The sequence below is a fragment of the Acipenser ruthenus genome, chromosome 8 (genome assembly GCF_902713425.1).
Source record: "Acipenser ruthenus chromosome 8, fAciRut3.2 maternal haplotype, whole genome shotgun sequence".
NCBI classification, from domain to species: Eukaryota; Metazoa; Chordata; class Actinopteri; order Acipenseriformes; family Acipenseridae; genus Acipenser; species Acipenser ruthenus.
Genome location: NC_081196.1, coordinates 3,637,413 through 3,651,915, shown reverse-complemented (window position 1 = coordinate 3,651,915; position 14,503 = coordinate 3,637,413). Strand labels below are relative to the sequence as shown.

The 14,503-nt window shown below is 40.9% G+C and overlaps 3 protein-coding genes across 3 annotated transcripts; 1 reads left to right on the top strand and 2 right to left on the bottom strand.

Moving 5' to 3' along the window:
• Positions 1–238: 238 nt before the first annotated feature.
• Positions 239–3,346, bottom strand: LOC131737680 (sperm-associated antigen 16 protein-like). Its single transcript, XM_059028093.1, has one exon. The coding sequence runs from the start codon at positions 3,056–3,058 to the stop codon at positions 1,175–1,177; it is 1,884 nt and encodes a 627-aa protein (XP_058884076.1). The 5' UTR covers positions 3,059–3,346; the 3' UTR covers positions 239–1,174.
• Positions 3,347–3,384: 38 nt separating this feature from the next.
• On the top strand, positions 3,385–5,232 carry LOC117972907 (NADH dehydrogenase [ubiquinone] 1 beta subcomplex subunit 4-like). Its single transcript, XM_034923318.2, has 3 exons — positions 3,385–3,598; positions 4,429–4,575; positions 5,077–5,232. Exons 1-3 carry the CDS (start codon positions 3,422–3,424, stop codon positions 5,137–5,139), a joined length of 387 nt encoding a protein of 128 aa, XP_034779209.1. The 5' UTR covers positions 3,385–3,421; the 3' UTR covers positions 5,140–5,232.
• A 190-nt stretch (positions 5,233–5,422) lies between these two features.
• LOC117405197 (homogentisate 1,2-dioxygenase-like) lies at positions 5,423–14,283 on the bottom strand. The gene is made up of 15 exons (XM_034008064.3): positions 14,107–14,283; positions 12,288–12,359; positions 11,785–11,873; positions 11,112–11,217; positions 10,665–10,724; positions 10,227–10,318; positions 9,819–9,853; positions 9,508–9,587; positions 9,013–9,112; positions 8,809–8,933; positions 8,353–8,457; positions 8,128–8,254; positions 7,287–7,468; positions 6,709–6,862; positions 5,423–6,323 (listed from the first exon to the last, which is right to left on the bottom strand). The coding sequence occupies exons 1-14, from the start codon at positions 14,119–14,121 to the stop codon at positions 6,719–6,721; spliced, it is 1,332 nt and encodes a 443-aa protein (XP_033863955.3). The 5' UTR covers positions 14,122–14,283; the 3' UTR covers positions 5,423–6,323; positions 6,709–6,718.
• Between the last annotated feature and the right edge of the window lie 220 nt (positions 14,284–14,503).

Here is a 14,503-nt window from a genome sequence, read left to right as displayed (position 1 = left end):
TGTTGATTGAAGCAGAGAGGTTCTCACTTTACATCAATCACACGAGCTGCAGTTTGACGCAAGCATTTGGGATGAGCCGGTGCACAATATCAGGATGAGTTCTAACTAGCAAGAGTGGCAGCTGTCATAGACTCTCAGCTTATAGCTACAGGCAACACTTACCAGTGACTTTGCAGCTGGGAAAATCTGATGTCACAAAGTTCCAGTAATAATCATTCCCTCCCTCCCACCCGCTCCATTTTTGTAATTAAGAAGCCCCTTCATCAATTTGCATTTCGATATCTGTACCACCAACAATCAGATTTCTCTTTCCTTTCAGGAGGGGCTTCCATTGCACATTCTAGACTACTGGTGACAACCAGTGCTGGTCAAGTACTGTATGTTCCAGAATCCAGACCTGTACACTGCTGTGCTGCAAGTGTCACCTTGGGAGATGGTAAGATGCACAGTATTCAACTCAGCTGGTGCCATCTAGTGGTCCAATGTTGCAAACTGACAGTGGGATAAGTGTTTAAATGCAATCTGTTTTTTGTTAAAGTTTATTTAAAAAATATGACGTAGTAATAATGAATTATTGTTTTACTTCTTCCTGAAAATAATAATAGTTGTTCCTGCACAATTCTGTACAAATCATTCTTCATAAATATTTAGAATAAAGCCAAAAAATAAATAAACAGAAGTACAAACTCTTGTGGTTACACTTAATTTTAAGAAATACACTATTCATGCTACAAAGAGCATTAAAACTAAATATTTAGCTTGACAGGTATTCCTTCTAAGAATGTAGTATACTGCAAGGGTAGAGTATTAGGGTGATACTATTGCTAGTGTTAAGAAATTGGTTTATATATGTTGGTGTTTATAAATGGTGATTATAATAAGTTACCATGCATATCAAAATAAAGCAATTGATGTTTGCATTTCCATTTTGGTATGAATGGTATTGCCAGTATTTATCACTAAGTTATCAATACTGAACCACGTGTTTGCTATTGATACAGTACAGAGACTTAAGGGTTTTAGGGTTATGCAATCAGAGAAGGCAAGCCCAATAGTACAGTTTTTTTTTAAAAAAAAATTATTAGGAAATCAGTAAAACCTCATCAAATCCACACACAGAAGCAGATATATAATGAACATATTCTATTCTATTACAGCTGTACGAAGTATATTTTCAAGACCAGACCTGCACAGTACCATCAGAACTGCCTGACAGAAGGAATTCACCCTTGCAGTCGTAGATCACACTCTGTACGGCATCCTCATGTCCCAATAAACTTGAGACCTGCCCAGATGCAAGATCCAGGAGTTTCACTGCTCCGTCATTGCTGGCTATAGCCACCAGACGACCTGATAGGTCAAAGGTGGCACAGTTGCTAGGGTGAGGACCTGTGTCAACGGTTAACATCGCCGCCACCTTCCGCACATCCCAAAGCTTCACTACCCCGTAGGAGTCGCATGACACAACGGTGTCGCCCGTCAAGTTAAAGGTGGCGTGGTTACAGGAGTGCAGATGCCCATAAAATGTCTGAGCGCAGAGACCAGTTCTTGCATCCCAGAGCGAGAGGGTTTTGTCTGCAGAACTTGTGAGCAGAGTGTTGGAGAAGGGCAGGAACTCTACACTGTTAACCGAGTCGGCATGCCCACGCAGAGTGTAGCGGCATCTCTTGCTGTTCAGGTCCCAGATCTTGCTGGTGTTGTCCATAGAACAGGAGGCCAGGAAGTCACCACAGGAATGCCAGGAGCAGCCCCAAACCGCGTGAGTGTGCCCCTCGAACGTGAGCACACACTCGCCCTTGGAGAAGTCCCAGATTTTCACAGTTGTGTCCCCGCTGGTAGTTGCCAGCTTATTGCCCTCGGGGTGAAAGCAGCAGCTGGACAGCCAATCGCTGTGCCCTTCTCCAGCCATTATGATGTCCCCGTTAGGGACTGACCACATCTTCCAGTGGCAGTCATCGCTGGTAGTCACTACGATCTGCTTACGAGGGTGCGCTGCCAGGCTGCTAACAGCCAGCTCGTGCACTTTCAGGGTGTTGGTTAGCCTGTATCCACTGGACCTGGTCACGTGACTGGCTTGGCCTTTGACCTGGGCGAGGTTGGGGTTCACTCGGGTATCGAGAGGAAATTCGGAATCATCTGGGTACTTGTTAACAGTCTGCTTGGTTGGGTCTTTCGCGGGATCGTATGGAGCAACCAAATCTGTGAGCAGCATCTTCTCCCTGCTCTCCTGTTTCTGTCTGCAGCCTCCCTGTGCCCCACTAGCCTCTTTGCAAGGTCTCTGTATCGCAGTGCTCAGAGGAGGCATCTGCTGCTCAGGCTGTATATTACGCAGTGTTGCTTGTAACCCAGTGATCTGCCCCGCGGCTCTGTCCCTCTCCAAGCTTGTGAGCATTTTGTGCTTCAGAGCAGTTTTATATTTGTCTTGCAGCTGCCTCAGCGCTGGCTCGTATGAGGCATAGTGCGTTTTCAGCCTTTTGATGTCACTGATGAGCCTGTTCTTTTCCTGCACAACCCTCTTGTGCTGCATCCTGTGAAAATCCCGTTCCTTCCGCAGCTTCACTAGAACATCCCCAGCTTTCAAAGCAGCCCGCTTGTAAGTCCCCTGTTCTTTCTTCAGGCTTTTAATCTCGTTTTCCAGGTGCTGATTGTGGGAGTACACGTCAGGGACAAACCCTACCTGCTCCGCGTTCAGCAGGCCTCTGTATGTCATCTCATACCACTCTGTCTGGAAGCAGTCAAGGGTTTTGCTCATGCCCATTTTTATGAGGAAGTTTCTGAGGAAATCGTCCACTGCCTCCGGCTTGTGAGAAACTGGCTGTTTGGCTAAGGCTGCCCTCTGGTCTGCTGCCTGTGTGTTATCTGTTTGTTCAGAGATGGCTTTCACTGTGTTTTCCAAATCGTCATCCCCCTCTGTGATGCTCCAGTCATCATCTGCTGGGACCTCTTCGTATTCATAGCCATCCTCTGAATCGTCAGCTATTGAAACTTTCTCCAGGTAAAACGCTGCGTCTACCATCTCGTCTGCCGTTACTGGTGCTGGTGCTCGTGAATTCGCCATGCTGCGTTTCTTCTCTGAGTTTGTTTATTGTTGACTTAGATACCACCTGTTGCTTAGCGACCCATTGACGACGTCTCGCGCGAAGTTGTATTGAGCAGGAACCTATTCAAGTTCAACTGAAAACTATTTTGTTCTGCCGCTATGAAGATCATTTGTGGGTGGGGGAAAAAACCTGTAAATAGCTTTATTATTTTAAGGCTTATGTTATCTCAATTTGACTACAGTACTGTATTCTCAACAATAAATGTTTCTCGAGACTGTTTTCAGATGGACTCTGTTTGTGTCAATAAAGTTTCAAATAAATGTGTCCATGGCTCAGTGTAAATAAAGTTGTGTTGTGTTTGAATCGAGGGTGCTTTCAAGATGGCGGATTACCGGGATGCGCCCTTGGCGTCTCGTCCTAAAACCTTGGACCCTGCAGAGTATTTTGCAGTTTCCCCGGCTAAAAGGAAGGCAGAGGAGGAGAGGGCAGCGATTCGAGCCCAGCTGAAGAGACAGTTTCAACTGCAGCTGAACAATCCGCGGAGGGTCACGACCATTGTCAGTACATACTGTACACAGTCCGAGCTGTTTAGCAATCTAAGTCTGTACCCTACCCAATAAATCAGCGTAGTTTGTTGTAACCGAATGATACTGAGACGTGCTCACTGTGGTCATAATAAATATCTGTAATGAACAGAGAAAAATCTGCTCCTGGACTTCGCAAATTATGTCCTGCTGTAATTGACCTTGGCTTGAGTCACGTCTTTTATTCCAGGGATGGAAATAAGACTCCCATTGCATAGCAGTGTTACTACGAGTTTAATAAGACGCTGAGCTTGTTACCTATACTACACACTGTGGTTAATCAGTACATATTAAAACCTGCCATGGAAGAAACTGCTTTGCAATAGGAGTCTTATTTCCATCCCTGTTTTTAACTGTGGACCACCAGGTAGTTTTTACAAACTTAAAAAGCTGATGAGTGTGTCGGTTTAGAGAATGTCTAGAGAACAGCTTGTTAAGTTCTGATAAACCTTGCTAAGGAAGTTCTTTATGCTATTGGGAAGACTGCTGCTTATCCTGTTATGATAAGCATGACTGTTAACTAGTTATTAAGAGTGTTACACTCAGGTATATGGAGGCATCTTGTCTCTGTTAGTGTAGCCCTAAGTTTTTAAAAGCGCTGATTTAATTGTGATTAAACTTGTTCGTGACATGCTTTAATACAAGGTATTGAGTGGGTCAGAATCTGGGATTATATAATGTTGAATTTGCCAGTGGAATGAATGCCATGGGCATGCTTGTTTCTCATATGCGTTTTCATATCCCTGAGAATGGTCCTGTCAAGTTTTATTAATTAATTTGGTTCCTGCTTGTTTGTTTTTTAGGAAGACCCGTCTCTGACCCGCTGGACCTATGCCCGTGTCTCCAACGTTTACCCTACCTTCAGGCCCACCCCCAAGAACTCTTTACTGGGGGCTGTGTGTGGGATAGCCCCTCTTTTGTTCTGGTACTTTGTCTTCAAAACAGACAGGGTGAGCACAGTGTCCAGTTTTTCTTTTCTGAACAAATGTAGCTTGGTTTTGACTTGGTAGCTGTTTTAAAACGTATTTGAAACTTGTGAAATGCACAAGTCAGTTTAAACCAGGGCTATTCAACGATCCACAGTATACGGCTCATTGAGCTCCACAGTATGGCTCTTTTCATTTAGAAGTGAAGGCAGGAAAATCTGTAGTTTTTGGTAGAAAAACTCCAAATGATGTGCAGTGTTTGTGCGTGAAAACCCTTTTATGGCATTTGAAGCACTCCCTGATCATGGCTATCTTGGGACATCTCTGATTTTAAACTCAGCCACATACTCATTTTGAAATGTAACAAAATGAAGCATTAAAATATCGAGGAAACACAATTCACTTTTTTTTTTCCTCCAGCACAGCTTTATTAATATTTGGGGTTAAACCCATGACCCACAATGATCATTTCCAGTCTTCACTGCAAATGAGCTCATCCTTAATACTTTCTCTTTTTTATTTAAGGATCGTAAGGAGAAGATGATCCAAGATGGCACAATTGAACGCCCCTTCCAGTTGTCATCTTGAGACTCCTCCTGCAAGCTGCCTTCGCACATTTCTGAAGGACTCCTTATGTTTAATAGCAGCTGTATTGTAATAATAAATCTTATTATTGTGGAAGTTGCTGACTCCAGGGTTTGATTAGGTGTCTTCAGGTGCAACAGTATTGGATCCCTTTTAAAGAAGTCCAGAATGGACAGTTACAGTAAATATACAAAAATTTGAGTGCATCTAGCCATCGTGAAGGTGGCTCTGGGCATTTGATAATATTGCAGTCTGAGTTAGTTGAAGTAAAACACAACACAATAAGTAGATTGTTTGTTTATTTATTTATTCATATTTGTATTAATACATTTTACTAAGGAGTTTAACAGGAATGTTTTGTTCTTTTAATATACAAATTAAATACGTGATTCGTCACTATTTAAAAAAAAAAAAAAAAAAAAAAAAAAAAATTACACATCACACTTGCATCCTGAAGTGGCTGTGACTTGATACAAAATAGTGTAATTACTTAATCTGAGCAATAACATAGTGACCTGTACCATTCCCTTATTGCAATTTCACATGTAGGGAGTATATTAATAATAATTTCTTTCTTAGCAGACGCCCTTATCCAGGGCGACTTACAAGATATCACATTATTTTTACATACAATTACCCATTTATACAGTTGGGTTTTTACTGGTGCAATCTAGGTAAAGTACCTTGCTCAAGGGTACAGCAGCAGTGTCCCCACCTGGGATTGAACCCACGACCCTCCGGTCAAGAGTCCAGAGCCCTGACCGCTACTCCACACTGCTGCCCTATTAAACTGTAGAGATGCGTGAGTATCATTTTTAAAAGTATAAATCTGGTTTACTATTCATTTCAACATTAATGAATGTTCTAGTAGAACTAAAATAACCTGTTAATTCTTAGTGTTAATGTATACTGAAGACATTGAGAAACTTCTAGTTGAAACGTTTCTCAAATGTTCTTTTAGTATTATTCCATAATTAATGTTCCACTTTGCACTGTTGAGCAATTTTGCATAATGTGTGAATTGAATTTGTTACATTCTTTTTTTTTAATTGTGCAAAGTTAAATTTTTTGGGGAAAAAAAAGAGAGAAACTTCCTTCAATTTATTCAGAAAAGGCCATCTTTGTAGCAAATTTCATAACATTGAATTGTCAGTAAAGTTTCTTCATCCATGGTCTTCTGGTTTCTCCTGAAGTAAAAAAGTGAAGAAACTGTTTTATTTTATGGTAAAACTAAATAATAAAAATATATATATATATATATATATATATATATATATATATATATATATATATATATATATATATATATATATTGCAGTCTGCTTGCTGCAATGCACACAGTAGTTGTTAAATCTGACTTGGAGGATTCACAATAATGTGGGGATGGAGGGAATCAAGTATTTTCACTTCCTAGAAGGCTCTATTGGATTAAATATAAGTGAAGATAATAAATACGTGTATGTTGTATATTCATAGCATTTATGTTTTGTATTCTGCTGGGGAGGTAAAGATCCCATGTGCACAGAATGGATACCCTCTGAGGTTTCAGGCCTCAACAGTGTGAGAGTTTACCTGCTGTGTTTTACTTGCTGCTTGGTTTCCAGTTGGGATTGAAGTGGCTTTTGATGGGCTCCCAGCATTTATAATAATTCTTATCCAGCCGTTTACAGGTGTCCAGGCCCCATTTAGTGACAGCCATGCTGAAGGAGGACTCGAACATAAAAGCCTAGGAAAAAGAAAAGCTTCTGGATGCGAAACATGCTGGAGACAGTGCCCAACACTAATATAAAGTACATATTAATAGCTGCTCCTTCGAGGGATCACTTGGACTTCATTAAGGATATGATAGAATGACACAACGATGCAAAAAAAAGTTCATAAAAGCAGTATACTATTACCCGCAGCACAGGAAATAAACTTAATGTGCTGCTGTGACAGGATAGATGAGCATCATCAACGTTCAAAGTGGAAATAGCCTGGAAAACTAAACTATCTCAAAATGGTAATGGACTTGTGAGAAAGGTGTAGTGCTAGTAAAATGTATAAGAAAAGCCTTGGTAATTGCAGCTGTACGAGGGATATTGACAGTATTCAGATAGTGTGAGAGGGCTTGATAAGCTCTGCCTGAAACGCATCAGCAGCAGGTTTACCATGGTCCCGTCGGCCACCCTCTCTGGCTTCAGGTCTGCCTGGCTTGCCTTCTCAAAGCAGTCTGCGTCGGGGCCGTGCGGGGTCATGATGCTGTGAAGACTGCCCCCTCCTGGCTGGAATCCCTCCGCTTTAGCCTCGTAGTGGCCCTTGATCAAGCCCATGAACTCGCTCATGCAGTTCCCTAAGAGATGGAGGGGAAGGAGAGGTGATAATGCTTTCTTATATGTGAAACAATATACCTTTATGTCTTTAGACACTTGCCACATGGAAAAGGAAAGTTTTTTTTTATTTTTATGATGAGTTATGGTGACCCTTCATGAATAATTCTGTCAGTATAGCATTTATTTGTACTCAGAGTTGCAAGTATTGTTGTTGCAATGAATATTTGTGTAGGTTGCTACATCAAGCCTTTCTCAACTGAGTTTCTGAATGTTAGATCCAGGTATGATTGTACTTTATTCTCAGTGCTTATGTTCTTAAATAGCTTATAACTGCAAGGAGTGACTGGCTTTATTTAATTGGGCCACAATGTAGATTTTTCTGTAAGCTGATCCTTTTCTATGGGTGATCAACTGTCACGCCAGATACAGTCACCTGCTAAATAAATGGCAACTTGCAAATTACTATTTTCCTGATTTATCTTCTTTAATTATTCTCAGTAAGACTGTAAATTCCATAACCAGCCTAAATCTTATTGAAGGGATGTGTTCCCTTAAAACTAAACCTCACCCCTAAATAAAACCAAAAAAGACATGTATACACAAATGCATTAACTAATTTCTTCTCCTACTTTTTCCAGCACGTGCCCAAAACCATACAATTTAACAAACATGACTTTACTGTGATAGTAGGGTGGCCTGAATGTGTTATTGGCCACGCCCCAGCGAGGTGGGAAGATCACGAAGTCGGCTATGGCCACGCCTGGGCGAGTTGATTTAGCCGTCAGGACTGTGAAAATAGAGGGATCCTGCAAAACACAAGAAAGCAGAGACGCCTGTAGAACAGCAAGCTGTGCCCATTAAGAGATGGGGAATACAGACTAGATCACTGCAATACCGAACTTACAGCATGGTCAAATTCCACACAGTTGATGACCATGAAGTTTGTAAGGTTGTACTTGTAGGGGGTGTAGTTTCCATGCCAGGCCACGACGTTAAAGGGGGAAAAGTCCTACAAGACAAAAAAGGAAGATCAATTTACAGTTAAAAAAAAAAAATCCACACAAAAATGCATTCTGAGTGTAATAATGGGTGTGCTAAGGAACTGATGTAATCTGCTCTGTAGCGTCTCTGTGCTGCTCAGTAGGAGCTGGACTGAGCCTGCTGTTGTGGGTTATTTCACTGAGCTGTTCTGAGTGGCTCACTTACTTAACCCAATGTCTTTAACTGCTCAGAAAGCCCTAGCATCCATCATCTAAGATTCTTAAATTCCTGCAAGTAACAATGGACTAAGTAATACATCTTTTGTGATGGGGTTAATAGCTGTGGTATTTCTTGTCCCGCACGGTATGTCTTACTGTACCTGTTGAGCTGCAAACATCTTGCCCTGGTACTTGTTTATGACAGTGTATCCGCTCGGTACCTTCCGATCTTCATACCAAGCAGTGGGCACCAGAAAATCACGGGGATTAGCCAAGCCATTGGCACCTAACAGAAGAGCATGACATTTAGAAGAGGTGTTCCAGTGGCATGTTTTCTTTTTGTTAAAGAACAGAAGTTTTCTTACCAATAGGTCCAAGGTCTGGGAGTTCAAAATGGGCACCAAATACCTCCAGGATGTAGCCTCGGGTCTCCCCAAAGACCTCCACACTGAAACGCATCCCTTGCTAGAGATGAAACAGATAAGGATGCAAGGTGACCCATACTAAACATACTCTTCCTATTAACATTGTGCATAAAACTATACAGGGACAAAAAACATGAAACACTTCCAATAGGAGTATTGGTAGCCATGGGCAGACTGGACAGCACTATGATAACCATTTGATACCATTGAAAACCACCTGCCTCTTTCCAGCAGTTGCCTGAAATCCACACTGGTGTTTCCAATCATGGATAATGGGGACAGGAGTGTTCGGTCAACCTTGAAACTTAACACATGCTGCATAGCAGAGTATGCATCTCTTAAGAGGATGAACAATGTATTCAATTAAACTGTGTAGCTGGTTGAAGAGTCTGAAGATAACCAATAGCATAGAGCACAAATGAAATCGCCCATTACCTGAACAACACAGGTCTCATTAGGCTCCACCATCATCTTTCCAAATTCTGTTGTGATTAGCAGTACTCCAAGCTGAGGCACTAGATACAAGAATACAGCATCTCATAAATGCACAGAAGAGAAACCAAACAACACAGCAGTGTCATGAGAACGAGAGAAACGGGAGGAGCAGGTTCTGTTTGGTCCCCTACTTGAGTTTGTTTAGAAGTTGGTACAGTATGTGCAAGTCAACAACCCCAGTACCAGTACTGTCTAAACAAAACTGATTTGTATCAGCCTTAGACAAGCCTAAAAGGTTACTGCCAACTTACCAATTAGAAAATCACCATCGGAGTTGTTGAAGCACCTGAAACATGTAATGCATTTCAGAACAGAGCTTAAAACAATCATAGTCAACCTACAAGATGTCTTGTGACTGTTTGATGATAACGGTTTCATTTACAAAGACTAAAACAGTTAACAGTATGTTTAAACTCACAGTCTCTGGTAACCTGACCAGCCCTCCTGATTAGTTAAAGGTGTAAGGTAAAGGCAATGTGGTTTAGGTTTATAACATGTGTAATAATGACAAGACCTGCACTACTCTTCTGTTTAGGAATCTTTTTCACTCCTTCAGTAGCCCAAGGATGCCCCCTACTGGCCATTTATACATAGTTTTAAAAAACTGAGCTTCAATGTTAAAATAAAACACATTCTATAAAAGCTGTTTCAAACCATACCTGTCAATCATAGAAGTGTTGCAGGTGTAAACATGAATAGCGAGGCCATTGCGAGACCTTGCATCCCCTGCGCCGCACAGTGTGTGCAAACCCTGAAATCATTTTAAACAGTACAAAAATAAATGGTGCTTTGCTAACAAATATTAAATGACACATTTAGTGTGCCTTGTCACAGTTCTCTGTGCTTCATGACACTTTTACTGTGTTTACAACACTGTGCAATAAACATTAGGTTTTTATTTGCATGTAAGCAGAAGTCTTCTACAGAAGGCAGCCTTGTTCATCAGGGTTAAGTGAATGCAATTGGCTGAATCTGTTCCTTTAGGACAGAACAGGTGGGCTGCCTATAATTCAATACCTGTTTCTGTAGAACAGCTCATTAAAGCACTGTATGAAACTACAAATCTAGACCAAAAAATAAAGAACAACTCAGCCTACCGTCACAAAGTCTATCTTCTTTTCATTTGCTTTAGGAACAGTGAAAGGCAACCATCGGAGCTGAAAATGAACAGGGGAATGTATTCTGAATATTTTGTTGGTAATATTTTACAGTCAGTGTCTGGAATTTTAAAACTACTGTTCTGTACACCAACTGTATTTAGAATTCAAAAAGTATTTCTTTAACCAGGACAGAACCCTTGAGATATACATTTCGTTTACAAAACGGGTCCTGGCAAGAGAAGATGGCAACATCATAAAATCAATAGCAAAAAGAGACAAATCATTCAAACAGGACACAATCATTCAAACAGCAACACAGAACAAAAGCATAACAAAGTGCAGCAGCCCCAGTTTGCATGATCGTGGTCATAGTCAGTAATGGCAGGGTTTGCAGCCCTGCTCACATGTGAAATCGATCTGCATGGGTGGAGGTGAAGGGGCTACCTGGTTGGGTTCCGGCTCAGCTTCGTCCCAGTTGTGTGTCAGGGCTCCCTGCTCCACTGGAGCAAAGGGCTTGTGACGCACTGAGGGCAGGATCCGATACAGCCAGCTGAGGAATCAAGAAGACGCTTTCATTCACACTGCAGTGCTGCATTTGCTTCTCTTTATTTTTTTTTATCAAAAAATAATGCAGATTTTCTATTAAAAAAAACTAAATATGTTTTGAATATGATCTGTTATTAATGTCTTAAAATGCCCACTTAAGTGTTTTTTTTTTTTTTTTTTTTTGTATGTGAAGTCTATGGGGTAGAAGAGTTCCCTGCCAAGACTTAAATATATATATATATTATTATTTATTAGCAGACACCCCCAGGGCAACTTACAATTGTTACAAGATATCACATTATATATTATACAGATATCATATTTTTTTTTCATACAATTACCCATTTATACAATTGGGTTTTTACTGGTGCAATCTAGGTAAAGTACCTTGTTCAGCAGTAGTGTCCCCCCACTGGGATTGAAACCACGACCCTCCGGTCAAGAGTCCAGAGCCCTAACCACTACTCCACACTGCTGCCGAGGGTCGAGAGTAAACTCAGCATGGTACTATTATACAAAACTCATTTGAACAACTTTCACAGGGGTTTAATGAGCAACCCTGTGCTGTTACCTTCTCTTATTGGCTGGCCGTGGGCAGGTGAATGCTGACCCAGATAATTGCTCTGCATACAGACCGTAGGGGCAAACCTGGGGATTGTTCTGCAATGCAGACACGGACAGGTCAGTAACTTGAAGATACTTGACATGCCAATTGCAAGAATAATCTGTAACAAGGATACCATAGCATTCTGCCACACTGGTATTTGTCAATGTGAGACATGTCCGAAAGAGTGTTTTGTAGTGCAGTAGCTTGTTTGAGTGTTTTGAAAAATTAGCAAATCAATCACTCATTACAACTTTACAAATATGCAAGAACAGTGATCATTGCCAAAAAGGCACATTAAATAGATAATAAATAAAACATTATTAAAATGGACTTGAACTCACATTAAACAGAGGTGTGCTTCATGGATATTGGAGAGAGGATCTTACAAAGACTTTGAATGCTTTAATATATACCAGTACTGCAGCATGTGAAAGAGGTGTATTTTGAGTTTGTTAACAAAGTCATACCTGTCCTTCAGGTAAAGCTCCTGGGCAGCGAGGGTCTTCTGTGGCAAACTCATTACCAAATCCAGTCAAATACTGCGGAAGGCAGGGAAAGATAGATCACTGTACATTCCTGGAAGAGTACTGGAGTCTTAGATGACACTCCACAGCCTTCACGGCTTACAACACTTGTACTGACAGGGCTGTAGAGGGTATGTATCTCTACACTGGGGTGATCAAAGGACGACTTTCTGTCCGGCTCCATCACGGATGTCAGGTAAAGGTGGAGGTCTGAGAAAAAGACATTTCAAACGCCCTGCAAGGTTGTATGTCTGACCATCTGTAAACCTTCATTCCTTCTGTAAGAGACATGTATGGGAGGTTGTCTGTGTTCCAAAACCTACTTATTATACTTCAAGGGAAATGTATGCTGCTGTACGGCTTTAACTTGATAACTTTTATAAACTCGTCCCACAGAATGTTAAAACTGCCATCACTCAGTTTTACATTAAATGTAAGCTATTGGTCTCTGCTTGCTACATTGCTTCGTAGTTTAGCGTTCTTGTTGAAAGACTGTCCTTGTTGACAGTCTAGTTTGTTTGCATTCCCCAAAGGCACAGTCAAAACCCTTGTTAATTTACAAATAAATCAAGGCCTCTTAATCCCCTCTCCACTCTCTGTGTGAAGAAGTGTCTCCTTCCCTCTGTCCGACTCCTAACTTTATTCCCACTTGATTTCCAGCAGTGTTAGAATTACCAATTAAACTGAATGTGTTACCTTACAGAAGAGGAAGAAATGGATGGATGGAGACTAAATATCGAATTATTTATTGTAAACAAATGAACCATAGTACACTTGGGATACATCATGTTGTGGTTAGTATTTAATGTCACCTTGCACTTAAATGTACTGTTCACAGATGTTGCTGTAAAAAAACTGCAATATTATTTAGCAGACGCCTTTATCCAAGGCGACTTACAGAGACTAGGGTGTATGAACTATGCATCAGCTGCAGAGTCACTTACAACAAAGTCTCATCTGAAAGATGGGGCACAAGGAGGTTAAATGACTTGCTCAGGGCCACACAGTGAATCAGTGGCTGAGCTGGGATGTGAACCAGGGACTGCTTGGTCACAAACCCCTTTTCTTTAACCACTGGACCACACAGCCTCCTAATGCATGCACCAAGGCCAGAGGAATGTTGCTGAATCATTGTTTGCCTAAGATTGGGGCTGTGGTCATCTGGGTTCAATTCCACGTGGAACACTTGGGTTAAATGCACCCTTACCTATTCAGCAGACAGTGCTTCTTAGGCTGGTGTTATGAACATAACATTGGTTTAAGTGTTATGAACAGCACATTGATATATATATATATATATATATATATATATATATATATATATATATATATATATATATATATATATATGCTTACCGGTGCTTTATTATGGTAAACTTTTATAACGGTTAATTTGTTGCAAAGGGGTGATAACACCGCAGCTGGGCAGATGCAGTTTGAGACGATCCCATTGGTTTATTTTGCAACGCCCCCAAACGCCGCTCCACTGTTCAGTTTTTTTTCTTCTTTAGTTTCTTCTTTACTTAAAACTTCATTCAGTGACAAATGTTTCAATGACGTGCAACCGACACATCTCTGTACAGATACACAGTTAAGCAATATCACAGAATATGTAACATTTAAAAACGTTAAGTTAAACGTAGCATCTGGCATCCCTTTTTTCTAACTGATGTCTGAACCATTTACTTCTAAGTTAAAACCAAAAACCAGACAGACATGCACAAAACAGCAGACAATCTAAATCAATTTAAACAAGCCTTACCTTCAATTCTGCCATATTAGTTGGTGTTTTATGATTTCCCACTCACAAAACAAATATTATTATTATTATTTTTAAATAAAAAACCTCTAGTTTTTTTTGGGCGCTGTCCCGTTGCTTCCAGAATTCTGCAAGATGAGCGTCACATTAACTATTTTCTTTTTGAATGGAAGAATCCCAAAGTCTTCGGGGCGGAGTTTAAACTGTTGCTCAATGTGGTTTTAATGAAACACAGACCCAGCTCTGACGTCACGTCACCGGTTTAGATTGCAGGAGACCAGGTGAAGAGCCGAACACATGTACGCGTCCCGAACACGGGCGTTCAGAACGTGACGAGGTAACTTACTTAGCTGTGTGAATACATCCTAGAATTCGCTATGAGAAGTGCATGCAAACGTTT